Source organism: Ranitomeya imitator, chromosome 1, assembly GCF_032444005.1.
Source record: "Ranitomeya imitator isolate aRanImi1 chromosome 1, aRanImi1.pri, whole genome shotgun sequence".
NCBI lineage: Eukaryota > Metazoa > Chordata > Amphibia > Anura > Dendrobatidae > Ranitomeya > Ranitomeya imitator.
Genome location: NC_091282.1, coordinates 6,664,563 through 6,687,283, shown reverse-complemented (window position 1 = coordinate 6,687,283; position 22,721 = coordinate 6,664,563). Strand labels below are relative to the sequence as shown.

General features: G+C 43.4%; 1 protein-coding gene across 1 annotated transcript in view; it reads left to right on the top strand.

Annotated features, from left to right (window-relative positions):
* The window catches only part of LOC138657567 (natural killer cells antigen CD94-like), an 86,962-nt gene extending 65,885 nt beyond the window's left edge, over positions 1-21,077 (top strand). Inside the window, exons 4-7 of the mRNA XM_069745330.1 lie at positions 1,142-1,293; positions 5,510-5,616; positions 18,078-18,208; positions 20,615-21,077. Of these exons, the coding sequence (XP_069601431.1) occupies positions 1,142-1,293; positions 5,510-5,616; positions 18,078-18,192 (374 nt within the window). The 3' untranslated portion in view covers positions 18,193-18,208; positions 20,615-21,077. The remainder of the gene's footprint in view (positions 1-1,141; positions 1,294-5,509; positions 5,617-18,077; positions 18,209-20,614) is intronic.
* Positions 21,078-22,721: the final 1,644 nt, after the last annotated feature.

Sequence of the window (22,721 nt, the reverse complement as noted above, 5' to 3'; positions counted from 1 at the left end):
AAATTGGGCACATGGCTTGAGCTTGAACTTTATGCCTTGGAGGTGCTGGCCCGCCCTGCAACAAATGTACTGTTGGAATGTGAATTTTTCAAGATGATAATGCATCCTGCCATAGAGCAAAATCTGTGCAAACATTCCTTGAAAATAGACACATAAGGTTAATGTCATGGCTGCAAATAGTCCGGATCTCAATCCAATTGAAAATCTTTGGTGGAAGTTGAAGAAAATGGTCCATGACAAGAATCCAACCTGCAAAGCTGATCTGGGGACAGCAATCAGATAAAGATGGAGGCAGATTGATGAAGACTCCTGTGTGACCCTCATTAAGTCCAGGCCTTAGAGACTGCAAGCTGTAATAAAATCCAGAGGTGGTGCAACAAAATACCAGTGATGTATTGAAGGTTTTTTGTTTGTTTGCTTTTCATGATTCCATAATTATTTCCCACATAATTGAGTAATTCCATCATTTTTCCCCTATGCTTTTCTAAAAAAGTAACAAATACCGACTGCAACATTTTTTGTTCTTGATTTCTTTAGGCTATGTGCACATGTACAGGATTTATTGCAGAAAATTCCTGAGAGAAACCTGAAATTTTCTGCAAGAAATCTGCATGCGTTTTTTGCGCGTTTTTACCGCGTTTTTGGTGCTTTTGATGCGTTTTTTGCGGATTTTCCGGACATTTCCCAATGCATTATATAATGGGAAATCCGCAAAAAATCTGCAAAATTAATGAACATGCTGCGTTTTTTACTGTGATGCGTTTTTTTCGCGGGAAAAAAACGCATCATGTGCACAAAAATTGCGGAATTCATTCTAAATGATGGGATGCATAATGTATGCTTTTTTGTGGTTTTATAGCGTTTTATACAAAAAAAAAACTGCAGAAAATCAGCAACGTGTGCACACAGCCTTAGTGTTTCTTAAAGCCAGAAAGTTGTCATTAGAAATGACTTTAGTTTTGTAAACAACTGAATGAACATCCTCCAAGGTCGGTGATTCCATAATTTTTGCCTGGGATTGTCTTAGGTTCTATCATAATAGTTTGAAAAATCCCAATGATTGATCAGTTTTTGTGTTTATGATTGTGGATGCCATGTTGTATTAATCCCTGCAATCGTTCCATTGTTCTGTCTTTTCCAGGCTGCAATGTCTGCTCAGTTGGGTGGCTTTTACTGAACCAAAACTGTTACTACTTCTCGGAGGACAAGAAATCCTGGACAGAGAGTGACCAGTTGTGTAAATCTGTGCGGGCAGATCTCGTGACAATAAAACCCTCTCAAATTATTTTGACGGTAGGAAATGTTGGCGTGCATAAATGTGGGTTCAGGTAGAACTGTAGATAATTCAGAAAACTGCAAAATGTTTTAAACAGACAAAACCTACAAGAAACATAATGATGATAAACCCTGCTGTAACTAAATAAGGAAAAAGTCAAAAGTGCATCTAAATAACGCAGGGTTCTTAGTAATATTGTTTTTGATCAAGGTGACTCTGATCGGGACGGAACCTACACTGTCTAATATTAAAACCTTACCATGTGTCAGAGTTGGCCTCAGTGTGTATAAGGGCAGACAAAGGCCCGGGTCCCGACCAGTGGGCACCAGTCATGGGAAGCTATTTAAGTGTAATATCCCGCTCAAGGAGGAGAGGCCATTTCCTGGCCTGCATAAAATGCAAAAAATACAAAGAAAAAAAACACAAAAATTGAGCTGAAGTAGTTGGTATACATGTAACACATAAACACATGTTCACATTAGCCATTAAACAGACAAAACCTACAAGAAAAAAATGATCATATACCCTGCTGTAACCGAATAAGTAAAAAAGCAAAAATAGATTTGAATAACATACTAGTGATGGGTGAAGCAGTGGATGATCGGGTTCAGCCGAGCATTTAAGAAAAAGTTCAGTGTGGGTACCATAGCGGTGCTCGAACCTAAACCCGGACCCCATTCAGATGACTGGGGGGCCTGAGCATCTATTGTTTCCCACAATGTCATTTGCGTGACAGCACTGGACACATGGTAACGAATTGGCGGTAATATCGTTACCGCCAGTCAGAGCGCTGCAGTTTCCACAATGTCAGATGACAGGATGTGAGCCAGCAGCTGTGACTAATGGTAAAAAGGTTACCGCCGGTCACAGGCGTTGGATGATGAGGGTACTACTCTCATCATCCTACATCTGCCCTCACTGATAGAGCTGTGGGAGTTGTGAAGATCTGAAGTTATAAGTTGTAATAATCACCTAGGCAGGTAATGAGGCAACTATGTTTTATTCCTTACGTCCATGGTATAACAAACCCAAGTAGATGGCCAAAATACAATCTCCTCAGTCCACACGATCCCCTCCCCTGACCTGGTATTCCCACTGCCCCCATATCAGGCGATACTCACGGTCTCCCAACTTTTGCTTAGCCCACAAATTTCGTATCTCCAGCCATTATAGTCTGTTGTCACAGTCCATGCTCTTCCAGATGACAGATACCACAGCCGACGTCGATGTATCCAGGAGAAACAATACTTAAGAAAGTTCATGAAATCCAGATAACAGATCCCTCAACCGTAGCAAGAGGATTCAGCCCAGCCAGTAACTGATCTCCAAAAATCCATAGGCCATCCATGCATAGCTCCAGGACCTCAGCCTAGATTCTGTCCCCTCAATGTCACTATCCCAACTCCCTGACTAAACATGGGGCTTCTTTTCCACCCTCCTCCTTCAACATTTGCTTTTAACTCAAAGAATGAAGAATATTCCAGAAGATGCTCGCCTGGGACAGCTTCTGAGACCCCTCTAGTGACGGCTCCTTTGAGTCTCCAATCCCCATCCACACAATGGAGCTATTGGCTGTGAGGAACTGTCTGCTGAGCCTTTACTGGTTATTATATAGGAGACCCCCAAAACAAAAATCATGTTGGGTCCCCTATAGTTATTAACCAGCAAAGGCTAAACAGAAAGCTGCGAGCAGATATTAATCGCCTTGGAAAGGGTCATGGATATTGGCACCCTACCAGACTAAAAGCATCAGCCCTCAGTTGCCCCATTAATAGCTTTGCTTTTCCCACTTGACCTGGTACGGTGGGGTATTAGTTGTGGGGTTGATGTCAGCTTTGTAATGTCTCCTGACATTAAGCCCACAGGTTAGTAATGGAGAGGCATCTATAAGACACCCCCATTACTAACCCCATAGTGATATTGTAGTAAAGACACAGCCAGAATAAAGTCATTTATTTCAAATAAACACACAGACTCCTATATTTGAAATAAAAACTCCCCACCCTCTTTTACCCATTTATTACTGTAAAATAGAAAATGATAAACCACAGTATTTCTCATCTGTTCGATAAGAAGATAATCCATATCTGTCCCATGAAGAGCTCCAGCTCGCCTACATGTGGTTGGTTTTTGAGCGGTGGCATGATGTGACTGCTCAGCAAGTCAGCAAGAACACACTGAGACAGGAGCGTGAGAATGCTTCTGCAGTGTGTAGCCCTGATGTGAGAAAGGTCACCGGAGTTCATAGTTGATGAACCCCGGTCACCTCACTGACGTCACCGCTTGCTGCATGAGAATTTTCCCATGATGCGAGCTGTGCCGTAAATGTGGTTACCGAAGTTCAACAGCTATGAACACTGGTGACCATTCTCATGTCAGTGCTATATACTGCAGGTACCTTCTCATGTGGATCATCTGGACTGTCGTGGGACATGGCCACTAATTAATTATTGGTGGACAGGTGAGGAATATGGTGTTTTATTATTTTTACCTATTACAGTGGGACATGGGCATCGATGGATTTGGCGGAAAGGTGAGTATAACTTTGCTTTGAATAAATGGGTAAAAGAGGGTGGGGAGTTTTTATTTACTAGAATGGAGTCTGTGTCTTTCTGTCAGTTGAAGAACTTTATTCTTGCTGCACATTTTTTATAATGTGACTATGGGGTTAGAAATGGGGGCTTCTCATAGAAGTCTCTCCATTACTAACCTGTGGTCTTGATGTCAGCTGGCAATACAAAGCTGATGTAAATCCCACAACTATTAGCCCATTTGATACAGCACCAGGGCAAAAGATGTGCCTATTCTGGGGCGGCTGTGGGCTGCTAATTTTAGACTGTAGAGGGTCAATATCCATGACGCCATCCCAGTCTGAGTGTATCAGCCCCCAGCTGTCAGCTTTAGCTTGGCTTGCTGTAAAAAAATCGAGGAGATAACGCACTGTTTTTTAGAATGATTTATTTAAATAATAAAAAAAAGTGTCGACCTATCTATTTTTGTTAACCAGTCAATATAAAGACATAGTAAACTTACTGCCGATCAGAGCCGCTGGTGTTTCTCGCGCTGTCACATAACATAGGAGACACCCGATGTTTGGGCTGCTGAACCAGAAGAGTAACAAGAAGTCTATGCTCGGACAGACAATAGGCGTTCGGTACAGACCACGATCTTTACTATTCGGGTTCGCCCATCACTAGTAAACACTGTTTTTGATAAAAAAAGCATGAAAGTCATCCCACCAGCGGTAAGGCAGCCCTGTTGAGAATGTCCTTCTCCTTCTGCAGTGTGGAGATTATTGTTGTGTAAATGTCCTTCGGATGCAGTCTTCTTCATACACAGTGTATCAGTAATAGGACGTTTTCACACTACAGCTGTCTACTAGCACATAGTAGTCTGTATATAGTCCCACGCGGTATGGGAGTGATTGTCCAGCCCACTGGCGGACACAGGAAGAGGAGGGCCCCAGTGCAAGAATAACATAGGGGCCCTTTGCAGCCCAAAAGCTCCTAAAAATGCAAAATGCACCTGCTTTGGGTGTAGAAATGGGCCCCCTTACCTTTTGGGCCCCTGTGCGGCTGCACAGGTTGCGCCAATGATATGTCCGCCCCTGGTCCAGCCCTTTAGAGTCTTTGCTCTTATTTTGCGGCTCTCTGCTCCAACTTCTCTCATTAAGTTGACAGTCCTTAAAACAAGATAGTTATTGTTCAGGCTAAACTTGCTCTAATCACTTCACAACCCTTAGATCTGACTCTGATACCATCTTCTTCCATGACTGAGGGTGAAGACTGATTTTTGGGGTCATAGAATGTGAGTCCGCAAGGACAGGGTCCCCTCCCCTCTGTATCAGTCTGTCATTGTAATCCTGTTTACTGTAAACGATATCTATAACTCTATACGTCACCCATTTCTCATGTACAGCACCATGGAATTAATGGTGCTATATAAATAATAATAATATGTGAATTGTGTAGAGTGTCCTTCGTCTGCTTTTCATGTTACGTGAAATCTATTTCAGGGTCCAATTTTGCCTTTTCTGATAGTCCCCATTATGTGCGGCCCATGGGGGAACATGGAGCCCTCTGTTGTGTGACTTATTCTGTAAGTAGGGTGCATCTACTCCCATTATCTAGGACTATATGATGTGAAATGAATAGGGGGTCATGGGCTCTTCTTGGCTCAGTCCTTTGTTCTTTTGCTTTCCATCTCTTGGTAACCTGACGTTCTGTTTCATAGGGCTATGTTCAGAGTCTCAAAAAAGATTTTTGGGTTGGACTGAAGAAAGAAAGTCGTGACCGTTACCCCGGAGAATTGTGGTACTGGTCGGACAACACAATAGAGGAGTAAGTTACTCTGCTGATCGTAGAATATTGTTCTCTTCTGTTTCTATTAGATACATTGTGCCTTTAGCCTAGGGACAGTCATTGCTAAATACTGTATATAGCTGCTGCACGTGACCAGATTGCTTTTTTTAGGGTGAAAACGTTGACTATGTTGTCATCCACAGAGTATTATGTGTTTTGTGCTACATTTCTGTGGTATATAACACTCCCAAAAAGTGTTGAATTTTTTTCTAGATTCAATTATTCACCCGTAAAGTTTTATGTCGTCTGTGGTACATTTTGATGGAATATATCACTCTCAAAAAGAGTTGAAAAATATTTCTGGAAGCCATTACTCGTAGTGTGTTGTGCGGTCTGTGGTACATTTCGGTGGTATAAAACGCTATATAGCAAACGTCTTTTTTAAAATCTAGTTTCAAAATAATATTGCTTGATTATTGCTTAAATAGCTAATATTTATCTAGAACCTGTGCGACTGGCACAAAACCTGATGAGCTACGGAAACTTCACCATTTACCAGCAATTTCAAGGAAAATAGAAAAAATGTGATGTGAGGCCAGGGCGAGGCCGGAGTCTGGGCCCCAGGTGCATGAGCTGGAATCAAGTTTTTATATTTACCAGCAATTTCCCTGCTGTTGGCGTGTCTCATAAAGACGATATAAAAAAGGCAAAAAAAATTCCATTGGGTAAATAAATAGCGCACATTTATCTAGCAGTTGTGCAACTTCTGCAAAGCGTGCTGAGGTACGCAAACGTGACTATTTACCAGTGCCTATAATTTTCCTTACTCTGCTGTTGGCATGTGTCATAAAGGCGATATAAAAAAAACTGAACGTTTGACTCTGTAGTCTGCCACTCGTGGCACAGTTCGTGACCAGATGCCTTTCCCAAGACCTTTCGCATGAAAAACATTTTGTCCGCCCTGAAATACTGGCGGTGCACTTTTCTTCACCCAAGGTACAAGGAGAAATTTGCTTCTCTCATGTCGGAGGCAGACGAGCCATTTTCAGTGCATTCGTGCCAGAGGGCCGTTGTGGAAGACTTGCTACAAAGATTGTGCTCAGACAACGCTGCTGGCAGAGGTACCAACTTTTTTCACCCACAAGGATTACAGGGAAGGGTCACAAACACCAGGTGTAATTCGGGGGGGAATGTCCACCAACTGGGCCATTTTCATGAAGCCGTCACATCAGCAAGGGCTATCTGTGGGTGTGAAGTTGACCAAGATGGTGGAATACTTAAGTCACCATACCAGCTTCCTTCCTGATCCTTCAGTGCCCTTTAACTATTGGTTGTCCAAGCTGCACACTTGGCCTGACCACTCCTTGTGCGCCTTGTGCCGTGCCACAAGTTTGTTGTCTGAGCAGATTTTTAGTTCGGATTGTGCAGTCATAACGGATAGGTGCACATGCCTGTCAACAGAAAATGCAGACAGGCTAAATCTTCTAAAATTGAACAAGGATTGGATTTCCTCTGACTTTGTAATTCCAACAGATGACAGCAAGGTAATGCAAATTAGTTTCTGGAAGTTGTCTTAACGTCCATCCCTTGTGATCCAAAACCATTTTGTTCAGGAGATTACGTCCTCCTCCTCCTTCTGCAACAAGTATTTAGGCCCTGGAGAATGTTTTCTAATTTTTGGAAACCTTTGTACATTGTGCAATGCTGAAACTTGTACTCCCGATCTCTAGCAATTCTAATAGCTGAAAAATATATTGTGAGGTCTCCATCACGGTCTCTTTCAGCGTGTATGATATAGACCCCTTGGGGTAATTTTTGGAAACCTTTGTGCATTGTGCAATGGTCAAATTTCTACTCTCAATCTCTATATATTCTATTAATATAAATTTTGTTATTGTGCTGCCCTTTTCACGGTTTCTATAAACGAGTATTTGGGAGCCTGATATTGATTTTTGCAATTCTTCAGGTGTTTCAGCCTTACACAAAATCAATGCCCTTAATCTGGTTGACTGGGACAATGTCCTCAGAAACAAGAATACAGATAATTATTATTATTTATTATTATACATTTTTATAGCGCCATTTATTCCATGGCGCTTTACATGTGAATATGCGGCAAATATAGACAAATACATTAAACATGAGCAGATAACAAGGCACACAGGTACATAAGGATGGAGGACCCTGCCCGCGAGGGCTCACAGTCTGCAGGGGAGGGGTGATGAAACACAGGGCAGGTTGCGCGGCGGTTCAGTAACTTCAGGATCACTGCAGGCTGTAGGCTTGTCGGAAGAGGTGGGTCTTCAGGTTCTTTTTGAAGGTTTCTATGGTAGGCGAGAGTCTGATGTGTTGGGGTAGAGAGTTCCAGAGTATGGGGGAAGCACGGGAGAAGTCTTGAATGCGGTTATGGGAAGAAGAGATGAGAGGGGAGTAGAGAAGGAGATCTTGGGAGGATCGGAGGTTGCGTGTAGGTAGGTACCGGGAGACCATGTCACAGATGTATGGAGGAGACAGGTTGTGGATGGCTTTGTACGTCATGGTTAGGGTTTTGTAGTAGAGTCTCTGGGCAATGGGGAGCCAGTGAAGGGCTTGACATAGGGAGAGACTGGGGAATAGCGGGGGGACAGGTGGATTAGTCGGGCAGCAGAGTGTAGGATGGACTGGAGTGGGGCCAGAGTGCTAGAGGGGAGTCCAGAGAGTAGGAGGTTGCAGTAGTCGAGGCGGGAGATTATAAGGGCATGCACTAGCGTTTTTGCGATGTTGCAGTCAAGCAAAGCACGGATCCGGGAAATAATTTTGAGTTTGAGATGGCAGGAGGAGGCAAGGGCTTGGATATGTGGCTTGAAAGAGAGGGCAGAGTCGAAGATCACCCTGAGGCACCGAGTGTGTGGGACTGGGGAAAGTGATCCGCCATTGACATTGATGGATAGGTCTGGTGGAGGGGTAGAGTGAGATGGGGGAAAGATGATGAATTCTGTTTTGTCCATGTTCAGTTGTAGAAAGCGAGCAGAAAAGAAGGCTGAAATGGCAGACAGACATTGTGGGATTTTGGTAAGTAAGGAGATCAGGTCAGGTCCGGATAGGTAGATCTGCGTGTCATCGGCGTAGAGATGGTACTGCATACCGTGGGATTCTATGAGCTGTCCCAGGCCGAAAGTGTAGATGGAGAAGAGTAGGGGTCCTAGAACAGAGCCTTGAGGAACACCGACTGACAAGGGGCGAAGTGAGGAGGTGGTGTGGGGGAGGGAGACACTGAATGTTCGGTCTGTCAGATATGACGAGATCAAGGATAGGGCCAAGTCTGTGATGCCAAGAGATGAGAGGATATGTAGCAAAAGGGAGTGGTCTACAGTGTCAAAGGCAGAAGACAGGTCCAGGAGATGGAGGACAGAGTAGTGTCGCTTGCTCCTGGCAGTTAGTAGGTAATTGGTGACTTTAGTTAGGGCAGTTTCAGTTGAATGATGGGAACAGAAGCCAGATTGTAACCGATCAAAGAGGGAGCAGGAGGAGAAGTGGGAGGACAGTTCAAGATGGACGTGTTGCTCCAGCAGTTTGGAGGCATAAGGGAGAAGAGATATTGGGCGATAGCTAGACACAGAGGATGGGTCGAGGGAGGGCTTTTTGAGGATGGGTGTGATCTTGGCATGCTTGAAGGATGAGGGGAAGACACCTGTTGTGAGCGAGAGGTTGAAGAGGTGCGTTAGGGTTGGGATGAAGACCGTGGAAAGGTTATGGATGAGGTGGGATGGGAGCGGGTCAAGCGTGCAGGTGGTGAGGTGTGATCTTGACAGGAGGGTGGAGAGCTGATCTTCTGTCATGGTGGAGAAGCTGGTTTTTGAGGAGCAGGGTTGAGCAGCTAAGAGGGACATTGGGCGCTGTGGGCCAAAGCTTTCTCTGATCGTATCGATGTTCTGTTTAAAGAAAGAGGCGAAGTCATCAGCAGAAATGAGAGGGGAGGGAGGGGGTGCAGGGGGACAGAGAAGAGAATTGAAAGTGTTGAAAAGCTGTTTAGGGTTGTGGGACAGGGAGGATATGAGAGATGAGAAGTAAGTTTGCTTTGCGGCAGTGAGCGCAGACTTGAAGCTGGCGAGGGACTGCTTGTATGCAGTGAAGTGGTCGGCAGAGTGGGATCTCTTCCATCTCCGCTCAGCAATCCTGGAAGCCCGTCTCATTTCTTTGGTCAGGCTAGTCAGCCAGGGCTGCCTGTTAATTGTACGAGTTTTACTATGCATGAGTGGGGCGGCCGAATCGAGTGTTGTTGTTATTGTGGTGTTATAAAAAGTGGCAGCAGCATCTGTGTCATGAAGGGAGGCTATGTCTGTGAGAGGGAGAAGGGACTCAGAGAGTGATTGTAAGTTGAGATGTTTGAGATTTCTGCGAGGGTGAGTGAGTTTGTGGAGTGGGGGTTGCACACTAGGAGAGGAGAGGGACGAGAATGTCAGTAGGTTGTGGTCAGACAGGGGGAGGGGTGTGTTAGTGAGGTTAGTAAGGGAGCAGAGGCGGGTGAAGATGAGGTCCAGCGTGTGGCCATCTTTGTGAGTGGCCTCAGAGGACCATTGAGTGAGGCCAAAGGAGGCAGTCAATGATAGAAGTTTAGAGGTAGCTGAGGTGAAAGTGTCAATGGGGACATTGAAATCACCCATGATGATAGTGGGGATGTCGACAGAGAGGAAATGAAGTAGCCAGGTGGTGAAGTGGTCGAGAAAGGTGGAGATGGCTAGTTCTGGGGGGCGGTAGATGACAGCCAGCTGGAGGTTGGAGGGGGAATAGATGCGGACAGAGTGCACCTCAAACGAGGGAAGAGTAGCGGAGGGTGGTAGCGGGATTGGAGTGAAGGAGCAGGTGTCGGACAGGAGCAAGCCAACTCCTCCACCGCGTTTGTTGCTGGGACGAGGGGTGTGAGAGAGGTGGAATCCGCCATAGGAGAGCGCAGCTGGAGAGGCCGAGTCAGAGGGGGTGAGCCAGGTTTCGGTGAGGCCGAGGAAGGAGAGTTTGTTGGTGATGAAGAGGTCGTGGATAAATGGCAGTTTGTTGCAGATGGAGCGTGCGTTCCATAGTGCTCCAAGTAGGGGGAGCGGGGGAGTGGGGGCTGGATGAATGGGTATGAGGTTGTCGTGGTTGGGAAAACGTGCGGAGGATTGTGGCAGGGGGTTAGAAACGAGTGTGGGGATGAGTAGGGGAGGGCCGGGATTTGGGGATATGTCACCAGCAATGAGGAGTAACAGACAGATCATTAGAAGGTGGGAGCAGGATAGGACATGATGCGACCGTGTGTGTCTGGATAAAAAGGATTGTATGTGGAGGAACAGTTCTGAGGAGAAGGTGAGATGGCTGGGGAGGATGGAGGAAGAAATGACTAGTTCCTTACTAGGAGGAGGGATTGCAGGAGATTGTAAGAAGGAAAGTAGTATGGGGGTGAAAGAGAAAAGAAACCAAAACATTGTAGTGGTTAGTAGTCTGTTACCTTCCAGTCAATTCCAGTCCAATTCAGTCTAATTCAAAATCATAATTAAAAAGATGGAAGTTAAAAGATGAAATGCAGCAGACTGAGTCTATAGCAGACTCCTGCATGTGAATATATCCCCAGTTAAGGGCAATCAGGTGTGAATGAGGGGGTGGCTGGGTATGGGAGACCAGATGTAGAGAGTTAAGCAAAGGTTATAAAGTGAGGGAGGGGTAAGACTGACCACTCAAAGAGATGCCAGGATCACACAATGAGATACATCAAAACAGGTCATGGAAACAAGCTCATAGGTGAGAAAGCATACTAAAAGGATTATATGTGCTGCACCAAGACACTCAGATCCAGGGGAAGCATAGAAAAGTCAATGCAATACACAGAGACATCCAGGAGCCAGGGAGAGCTGGGTAAAGTCAGTGCATACCTGTGGGAAGAGGAGAACAGCTCGATTAGATGGTGCAGATGATGATAATATTGTAGTAGTGATAAGTAGCCAAATGCATTCTAGAATTCAGTCTAATTCAGAATCATAATTAAAAAGATGTAATTTAAAAGATGGAAGTTAAAAGATGAATTGCAGCAGACTGAGTCTGTAGCAGACTCCTGCTATTGAAAATCTGTGAGAGCATCCTAAATAGGCAGTGTAAAACCCAATGTGGCTAAACAAAGAAGTAAGACAGGCAATTAACAGTAAAAAGAAAGCATTTGCACTACTAAAGCAGGATGGCACCATTGAAGCTCTAAAAAACTATAGGGAGAAAAATACTTTATCTAAAAAACTAATTAAAGCTGCCAAAAAGGAAACAGAGAAGCACATTGCTAAGGAGAGTAAAACTAATCCCAAACTGTTCTTCAACTATATCAATAGTAAAAGAATAAAAACTGAAAATGTAGGCCCCTTAAAAAATAGTGAGGAAAGAATGGTTGTAGATGACGAGGAAAAAGCTAACATATTAAACACCTTCTTCTCCACGGTATTCACGGTGGAAAATGAAATGCTAGGTGAAATGCCGAGAGGCCTCAGCGCGGCAATGACCATGTTCCAATATGTGGAAGGCTTCAGCCTGAATAGGTCTGTGGAGCATATTAACCCAGTCTCTTAGACCTGCTTAAGATATACAGAAACTGTTCAATACCCCACCATCATTTCTTAAGACCCAAATTTACAAAATTTAAGGGAAGCGACAGTTTAATAAAGAGACACAAGTCTCCTGGAAAAGTCAGCAATGGTGTTTGTCCAGCACCGGAATATGTAAAGTGCTAACAAATATGTATGCCCCAATTTGTGAACAGATATACTGTATATGCTGACAAGGGACAACTGAACGCTGCGCTGGGACAATGAACTGGACGTGGGTGCTGACGGTTGTGTCTGTGCAGCTGCAGGTTGTGGACAGGAGGCCTCAGCATCTCCTTCCTGGACAGCAGATTAGCAAGGACGGAACACAGGGGAAGAGGCAGGGGTTTCACCGTCAGACAGATTTTGTTTGGCCCACCTGCTGGTGTGGTGCGTATGTGAGCAGTATATGGCGTATGCTAACAGAGGTATTATGTCGAATTTCCCTTTATGAGGGAGGTGTGGGTAAGATTTTCAAACTAGCAGCATATATAGAGAGCATGTTTCATTACTCATATTATTATTTTAACATAGTAACATAATAACACAGCAAGGCCGAAAAAAGACATTTGTCCATCCAGTTCAGCCTATATTCCATCATAATCTCCCGAATATCCCCCATCCTCTGGAACTCTCTGCCCCAACACGTCCGACTATCAACCACAGTCGGATCCTTCAGACGGAACCTGAAAACTCATCTCTTCAGGAAAGCCTACAGCCTGCACTGACCCCGCTGCTGCCTCATCACTATCGAAGCTACCGCCTCACCAACACCGGAGCTACCGCCTCACCAACACCGGAGCTACCGCCTCACCAACACCGGAGCTACCTCCTCACCAACACCGGAGCTACCGCCTCACCAACACCGGAGCTACCGCCTCACCAACACCGGAGCTCCTGCAACCCTCAACCTACTGTCTCCTTCCCCATAATCCTGTAGAATGTAAGCCCGCAAGGGCAGGGTCCTCGCCCCTCTGTATCAGTCTGTAATTGTTAGTTTGTTTACTGTATGTGATATTTGTAACTTGTATGTAACCCCTTCTCATGTACAGCACCATGGAATCAATGGTGCTATATAAATAAATAATAATAATAATAATAATAAATCCACAGATCTACGTCCTTCTACAGAACCTAATAATTGTATGATACAATATTGTTCTGCTCCAGGAAGACATCCAGGCCTCTCTTGAACCCCTCGACTGAGTTCGCCATCACCACCTCCTCAGGCAAGCAATTCCAGATTCTCACTGCCCTAACAGTAAAGAATCCTCTTCTATGTTGGTGGAAAAACCTTCTCTCCTCCAGACGCAAAGAATGCCCCCTTGTACCCGTCACCTTCCTTGGTATAAACAGATCCTCAGCGAGATATTTGTATTGTCCCCTTATATACTTATACATGGTTATTAGATCGCCCCTCAGTCGTCTTTTTTCTAGACTAAATAATCCTAATTTCGCTAATCTATCTGGGTATTGTAGTTCTCCCATCCCCTTTATTAATTTTGTTGCCCTCCTTTATACTCTAGTTCCATTATATCCTTCCTGAGCACCGGTGCCCAAAACTGGACACAGTCCTTTGGCTTAAAGGGAACCTGTCACCTGATATTTCGTACATAAACTGTGGCCACCGCCATCAGGGGCATATCTACAGTATTCTGTAATGATGTAGATAAGCTCCCGATGTATCCTGAAAGTTAAGAAAAACAAGTTATTTTGCACTCACCCAGGGGCGGTCCCAGTTTGGTCCGGTCTAATGGGCATCGCGGTCCAGGTCTGGCGCCTCCCATCTTCATACGATGATGCCCTCTTCTTTGCTTCCTGCCGCGGCTCCTGCACAGGCGTACTTAGTCTGTCCTCTTGACGGCAGCATAAAGTACTGCGGTGTGTAGACGCCGGGCCTCTCTGAACTCTCCCGGCGCCTGCGCACTGCAGTACTTTGCTCTCTCGGTGCATTCGGGGTCTCTTGCCCTTGGGGACATAGAACAGTCTCACACAAATTCTTTAGGTGCGACTAGCACAACCAAACTTCAGCTATCACAAAAACAGAAAGGACCTTCTTCACTCCTGCATACTAAGCTTCTATGTGGCCCAGGACATATATAAAGGTATTACCCAATGTTCCACTGGAGGGGAGCTGTCCACTGCCTCTTCTACTTCTTCCTTCGGTAGACAATTAGCTTGGTGGGCTCGGTGTCACCCATTCCTGTGACCCCGCTACTGCTGCTACAGTCTCATTGGTAGGAGGTCACGCCCTCAGGTACATGGGGACTTCCTCTCTCGTGGCAACCACCTGAGCTACAGTGGCACAATCCTCTGAGCCACATTCTCCCGCCATTCCTCTTCAGAGGAGATCATGGTAACAGCTACAGCATAATTTATCTTGGGCCTTAATTATATTAAAAAAGCCAACCGGTCCCGCTCCCGTAGAGGACTTCAAAGGTTATTTACCTGGCATATATATAAGCCTTTTTGCCAGTCCCTGACTCCCAGATGAATTCATATCCCCAGGATGAAGTGAAGTGTTGGATCGGGCTGCACATCATCGGGCTGGCCATGGCTCTTCTCTCAGGACACCGCAGCTCCTTTCTGTTGTGGTGCTCCCAACATTTTTTCTCTTCCATCTCTTCCACCACACCTGATATCAACCTAGCTTCTTCACCAGTGAGGGCAATGGGCTCCTCCTGGTAGATGGGGTGCACTACCCCACTTGCCAATGCACCAGCGCAAGCAGGAAGAGCTGAGGCTAAGCACCAGAATTGGCGCATCTCATGGATGCGCCATTTCTGGGACGGCTGAGGGCTGCTGTTTGGTAGGGGAAAAGATCCATGGACCCTTCCCAGCCTATAAATATCAGCCTGCAGTTGTCTACTTAGCCTTTGCTGGCTATTAAAATTAGGGGGAACCATAATAATAACTACAATAATACTTATGGTATCTGGCTGCTAGAATATAGGCAAGATCCTATACAGAAAACAAAAATAGCAGAAATGTTTTAAATTATATAGTCAATGAATATTAACACGTCAGGGCTTCCTTACAAAGCGGAAGCGAAACTTGCGTCGGAGTGTGTCACGATATGGTATGAAATATCATAAGTAGTTCTCTTGCTAGCCTGCGTGGGCTAAGCCCCCCTTCTGGAGTAACAGTTTGTAGCTGCCAATTCCTGGCTTTCCTTCTCAGAGAGTGCACTTGGGGAAGTTTTATGGCCGAACGGAATTTACGACCGGCATTTCCTGTGTAAGCTCTTGTTCAGCTATCAGTGAAGTAGAAACTTCAAGAATCCATGAAAGATTCTTTGTTTAGTTTTTGTTAGATATTAGGGAAACGATTTAAGCTAGGAACATGAAAATATATATTCGTAGTCTCACTCGGTGTATCTAGACATCCCATGAAACTCGGGCTTCTAACTCCATCTGGTAAAGAAGTAGGGATTTCTCTGTAAATATGTATCCCAGATAGGACATATTTGATCTCATTAGAATGCTCACGTTAATCCGAGATGAATGAGGAGTATGTTAGGACTCTGACATGTTTTGTAGTGAAGTTATAGAAATCAGAGAAAATAGTTTAAAGTTTAGGCAGAATGTAGAGAGAGGAGGGTCTGGATAAGCCAGCCCTTCTGTGATGTCAAAGCCTTAAGGTATTAAGTTTGTGGCAGGCTCCCCAGCTGTCTGTTCTGCTTGATTTCTTCTTCTGGACTTTTTGTCCTATTGTCCTGGAAGAGTTGAGTACATCCCATGGACTGGGATGTATGGAAACTGCACTAGCCTGGGTTGCCTGCAATGCTTTTAACATGTGAGTGTTATCTTTTCTCTTTTATTCCCTTTATGTTATAATTACCCATGTACATATTTGCAATTGTCTCATTTGTAACTTTTTTATAAAATATTTTTGATAACGCACTGCCTAATTTTTAATGGGATATACTATTATGTTAGTTCTCCATGCTCTAAAAACCGTACCCTAAGTCTTCTGAAGGGAAAACGCTACTGTTACTGTTGTGTTGGGTTAGCTTCGGACCCGTTTAATCGAAGCTGGTGGCAGCGAAAGTGCGCTGACTGTTGGATTATGCTGAAGCAACTGCGGGTTTGATAATTATTGTTCCTGCCTGAGTGGGAGTAGTTATCGCGTCGCTGCAGCGTGCCCAATAGCCAGTACATAGCAGGCAGCCTTTCTGGCGACTAATTACCCAGGGTGCAGTACCTAATCTGACCTGAAAGTAAGGGGGGCACCAGAGAGCTGCAAGTGTTAAGTGGAACTGTAAGCGGGATATACATAAATCCCTGCAGTTTGTGGTATATTGAAAGCAGTGGGATACCTAGAATAAGCCCCTGCTGTAAGCAAGAGGTCAATAGCCTTGTGTGTGTTTTTTCATCACATCGTGGAGTGGAGGGATAACTAAGATAAGCCCCCCTGCACATGTGATAGCCGTCTGTTGGCCTAAAGTCACCTCAATCCGTGACGTAGGGGTGACGGTCACGGTGTGAATCCTGACCCATTGGTGACAGCGGTCAGGGGAATCGTGACAGAGTGGTGTGTGCAGGGGCAGTGGCGTCTTCACACTGGTTGGTATGGTGGTTTTCTCGTGTACACAAAAAATAGATTTTTCTTAAAGGACTGGCTATTGTTATTATTCTTCCATTGGTGTTGTATTAATTGTTTTTTGCACATTTGATGCTTTATTAATGATGTTCACTTTTTGATTAATCATATACGCACCATTTTTTTGCACATTGATTTTGCTCATGAAATTTTTTTTATTACATTTATAAGCACGTGCACTTTTATATTCCTAATCAATTTTATTAGATTATGAAAGATTTATAGACACAGTCTTTTGATTTTTTTTTTACTTATTTGCACATTATTTCATATATAAAGGTAATTCCTTTTTAGTTTAATTTTTGTTGCACAGATCACCACTATTTATTTGATATTTAATTATTATTTTACTGATCACCAATCAGTTGGACATGCCCTGCCCTGCACATACATAGGAATTATTTTATTATGGATAAAAATATACATGTATATTTTTTTTATCATTTATTTTTTATTCCTTTATTATTAGCTTTAATAAAGTCTCTATTTTCTAACAATGAATTTTTATGGTGATGATGTGTTGGTTATTGTGTCCAAATAAAGCATTATTTATATATGCTTGTATGTCTGATTAATATTTTTTGAGGGCTATATGCTAGAATATAGGACCTGTAAACACACGACCACATCATCTATACCAAGATCCAGCCCAGCTCATTCTCAGTACTGAGAAAAGTTACTGCTATTGTCCACAGATACTGATATGTCCTGACAAACTCTAAGAGTGCCTTCTAGTGTGCATCTAATCTAACTGCAATGCTGCTACATTAATAATAATAAATAATAATTTTATTCAACCATTGCGGACAACAAAGCGCATTTATTTTGTCCTTGCTGGAGATTGAGCTCCACTATTTTTAATTTTTTGTTCTGCAATGAGTTTTCATTTACAGTGGAGGGGAACCGCGATGGGGTCCAATATCATACCAATATGTAAATGTCAAAATCAATTGTGCATTCAAACTAATTACAGGTGTCCAGTTCAGAACTGTTTAAACTCTGTAAATACGATATAGTGGTGGCATCTCTATAACCATATGCATTCCAAACAGAATTAGTTCCTCAAACTTATCATTATCAAAACAATGACATTAGTTCAGGATATCCAAACTAGTTTTACTACAGAGGTTAGGTAAATAGTCATCAAATAAGTGTAACATAGTGTAGCAACTAAGCACAGCGATAGCTACAGACAGGATCTTGTCATGTATACAGGGAGCTACTCCTAGTGATAAGCTGATAATTTTCAAGCAAACACTTCATAGTTTTTACAAGTTATGAACATTTTATTATTCTTTTGAAATGTTTCTTTTTTCTCAGAACTATCCAGGAAGAAAACTCAGATTTCTGTGTGAAAATTGGCCTGAAGTTAATGACAGAGTCCTGCTCCATGGAGCTTCTCCGGATCTGTGAAAAACAAGCTGAAAAATGCTGATATATTTTTTTGTGGGGTAGTGTATTGCCAAGTTTTTAACACTAATGTTTGGATACAGCTTTAAAGAAGGCTACTACATGTGATATAATGCAATTTTATTTCAATGTACAAAATTTAGGGAATAATATGATTGCGCACACTTTTGTATATTTTACAGTACAAAGGTTAAATACATATAAAGATTAAGTACAGTTGTGTTCAAAAGTTTACATACCCAGGCAGAATTTTTGCTTTCTTGGCCTTTTTTTCAGAGAATATCGATGATAACGCAAAAAAAAATTTTTATACTCTTGGTTAGTGGTTGTGTGAAGCCATTTATTGTCAAACTACTCTGTTTTCTCTTTTTAAATCATAATGACAACCCAAAACATCCAAATGTCCCTGATCAAAAGTTCACATACCCCATTTCTTAATACCGTGAATTGCCCCCTCTAATATCAATGACAGCTTGAAGTCTTTTGTGGTGGTTGTGGATGAGGTTCTTTATTTTCTCAGATGCTAAAGCTGCCCACTCTTCTTGACAAAAAGCCTCTAGTTCCTGTAAATTCCTGGGCTGTCTGGCGTGAACTGCACGCTTGAGATCTCCCCAAAGTGGCTCAATGATATTGAGGTCAGGAGACTGAGATGGCCACTCCAGAAACTTCACTTTGTTCTTCTGTAGACAATGACAGGTTGACTTTGCCTTGTGCTTTGGATCGTTGTCATGTTGGATTGTCCAAGTACGTTCCATGCGCAGCTTCTGTACTGATGATTGCAAATTTGCCTCCAGTATTTGCTGATAACGTGCTGCATTCATCTTTCCTTCAACTTTGACCAAGTTTCCTGTGCCTTTGTAGCTCACACATCCCTAAAACATCAGCTATCCACCTCTGTGCTTTACAGTAGGAATGGTGTTCCTTTCATCTAAGACCTTGTTGACCTCTCTCCAAATGTAACGTTTATGGTTGTGGCCAAAAAGTTCAATTTTGGTCTCATCACTCCAAATTACCTTAATCCAGAAGTTTTGAGGCTTGTCTCTGTGCTGTTTTGCGTATTGTAGGCTATATACTTTGTGGTATTTGCGTAGTAATGGCTTTCTTCTGGCGACTCGACCATGTAGCCCATTTTTCTCCAAGTGCATCCTTATCGTGCATCCTGAAACAGCCACAACGCTAGTTTTCAGAGAGTCCAGTATTGCAGCCGATGTTATTTGTGGGTTTTTCTTTGCATCTTGAACAATTTTCCTAGCAGCTGTGGACGACATTTTTGTTGGTCTACCTGACCATGGTTTTGTTTTTACAGAGCCCCTGATATTCCATTTGTTAATCACAGCTTGAACGCTGCTGACTGGTATGATCAATTCTTGGATATCTTTTTGCATCCCTTTCCTGTTTTATACAGTTCAACTACCTTTTCCCGTAGATCCGTTGACAATTCTTTTGCTTTCTCCATGACTCACAATCCAGAAACGTTAGTGGCTGGATGAAAGATGCAAGAGTCTGTCTGGATCCCAGAAACTCACTCAGCTTTTATGCACACACACTGATTACAAGCAAACAGGTCACAGGTGAGGATGTTACCTTTAGTAACCATTCACACCCATTTGTGTCAACGTCTGTGCATGTTATCAGGCCCAAATCACCAGGGTATGTGAACTTTCGATCAGGGTAATTTAAATGTTTTGGGTTGTCATTATAATTTAAAAAGAGAAAACACAGTAGTCGGACAGTAAATGGCTTCACCCAACCACTAACCATGGATGGAGAAAAAGTTTTGATGTTATCATTCATATCCTCTGAAAAAAAGGCCAAGAAAGCAAAAATCCTGCCAGGGTATGTAAACTGTGCACAACTGTACATATACTCACATCATCACCAAGGAGCATGTTAAAAATCATCTGTCTGGAATATCAGAGAAGCATGCACCAAGACAGAGAACTCCTGGGAAATTCACAACACTGCACGGGCGTCTCCACTTATGCAGGTATCACAACACTGTACACGTATAAGTACAGGTACAAAACGTTCGGCTTCTCTCCTAGTCATGTTTCTCTGGCTTTATATAGTGATTTACACTGTGTAACTCTGGTTCAACCTCGACCTATAGTGGCCAGCTTTTGGGATAAGATAAATCAGAGATACAGGCAAACCTCAGACAATGGGCAATAAACCCACACAATGTAAAAGCTCCTAAGATAAAATACGTGCACAGTACACAGAGGTTAAATAAACCTCCATGTTTTACAATAACAAACAATAAACACAGGACTATTTGTGAGGTAAAAACCTTCAGACAATAAAGTAAACAGCTCTCAGGATTGTGTCACTATGAGCATTGTCTGTCCGTAAATGTATGACCAGCAATGCTGCTCTGTCCTGGTCTGAATGCATTCTGTATATTTCAATATGGATTAAAAATATCCATTTCTATGTTCACACTACAGGTAGAAAGTGCCAGCCAAGAGGAGCATGTGGTATAAGAGGAGGCCACCTCAGCTGGCGGTGGATGAGGCATGTGGAAATGCGGTGTACCATGTGCTTCCTCTGAGAAACTAAGAGTCATCTGAAAATGAGACACAAAACAAGAACAGAATCCTGGCAGATTTCTTCTCTACATCTGTAAAATAATTGAACTTGGCTCTGGACTTTGGCACCCGAGACTTTGATTGGCCCAGGTCGACAAGCAAGTCTAATGTGTCATGAAACCAGCATGAAGTTTTCAGACCAGTTAGGAAATCACGGTGCACAATGTGTCAGCTGAAAAAAAGCGTCCCTGTAAAGCGGAGCAACGTTATATCAGCAACTTTATGCCTTTTGGTTCCAACTTGCATCAGTGTTTATTCCGTTTTTACCATCTGTTTAATCGGTGGTTTCCACTTATGGATTAATAAATATGTTACAAAGCTTCTCCTGCACATTGCAAAGTTAATCACACAGAACACGGATCATGCACTGATGCCGCCTGTGTGTTCTCGGTCATTGTTGAAGACTTGTATAGTTGACTTTTATCCATGATGGTGATAAAAAAATCAAACACCTGCTCTGCAAAAAAACTCAGAAAATCGCCATAAAATATAATAAATCCAAGAATATAATAGTTATGTGCTCTCTCGTGGAAAAACTGTTGTGAATTCTGTGGCTGAGTTCACTTCTGTGGTCACAAGTGGTATTGCAGTCTCTGGGCTTCCTCCCTCAGGTGTTTTGGTGAGCTCGTTGGCTGCCTTGCTATTTAGCTCCACCTGAGTCTGTCTTCCTTGCTCCTTGTCAATGTTCCAGTGTTGGATCTGAGCTACTGCATCTTTCCTTGGGCCTGCTGCTCTGCTAGATAAGTGCTTCTAGTTTGTTTTCTGTTTTTTCTGTCCAGCTTGTTATTATCTTTTGCTGGAAGCTCTGAGAAGCAAAGGGGTGCACCGCCGTGCTGTTAGTTCGGCACGGTGGGTCTTTTTGCCCCTTTGCGTGGTTTTCGTTTTAGGGTTTTTTGTAGACTGCATAGTTCTCTTTGCTATCCTCGCTCTGTCTAGAATATCGGGCCTCACTTTGCTGAATCTATTTCATTCCTACGTTTGTCTTTTCATCTTGCTAACAGTCATTATATGTGGGGGCTGCCTATTCCTTTGGGGTATTTCTCTGAGGTAAGTCAGGCTTGTATTTCTATCTTCAGGCTAGTCAGCTCCTCAGGCAGTGCCGAGTTGCATAGGTAGTTGATAGGCGCAATCCACTGCTGCTTCCAGTTGTGTGAGGATAGATCAGGTACTGCAGTCTACAGAGATTCCACGTCTCAGAGCTCGTCCTATTGTTTTTGGTTATTGCCAGATCTCTGTATGTGCGCTGATTACTGCACGCTGTGTTGCCTGATTGCCAGCCATAACAGTACAAGGAGCCACACCAATGATTCCCAATAGAGGGAAAAAAGAAATCCTGACATCATTTTTTTTTCTTAGCTCTGTCTTCAGTCTTTTTTTTCCCCTAGACATTAGAGTGCTTCAGGACACAGCTGTGGACATGGATATTCAGGCTCTGTGCTCCTCAATGGATAATCTCGTTGTAAATGTACAAAAGATTCAAGATACTATTGATCAGAAATCGATGCTAGAACCAAGAATTCCGATTCCTGATTTGTTTTTTGGTGACAGAACTAAGTTCCTGAGCTTCAGAAATAATTGTAAGCTATTTTTGGCCTTGAAACCTCATTCTTCTGGTAATCCTATTCAACAGGTTTTGATTATTATTTCTTTTTTGCGCGGCGACCCACAGGACTGGGCGTTTTCTCTTGCACCAGGAGATTCTGCATTGAGTAATGTTGATGCATTTTTCCAGGCGCTGGGATTGCTTTACGATGAGCCTAATTCAGTGGATCAAGCTGAGAAAAATCTGCTGGCTTTATGCCAGGGTCAGGATGATGTAGAAGTATATTGTCAGAAATTTAGAAAATGGTCAGTACTCACTCTGTGGAATGAATCTGCACTAGCGGCTTTGTTCAGAAAGGGTCTCTCTGAAGCTCTTAAGGATGTAATGGTGGGATTTCCTATGCCTGCTGGTTTGAATGAGTCT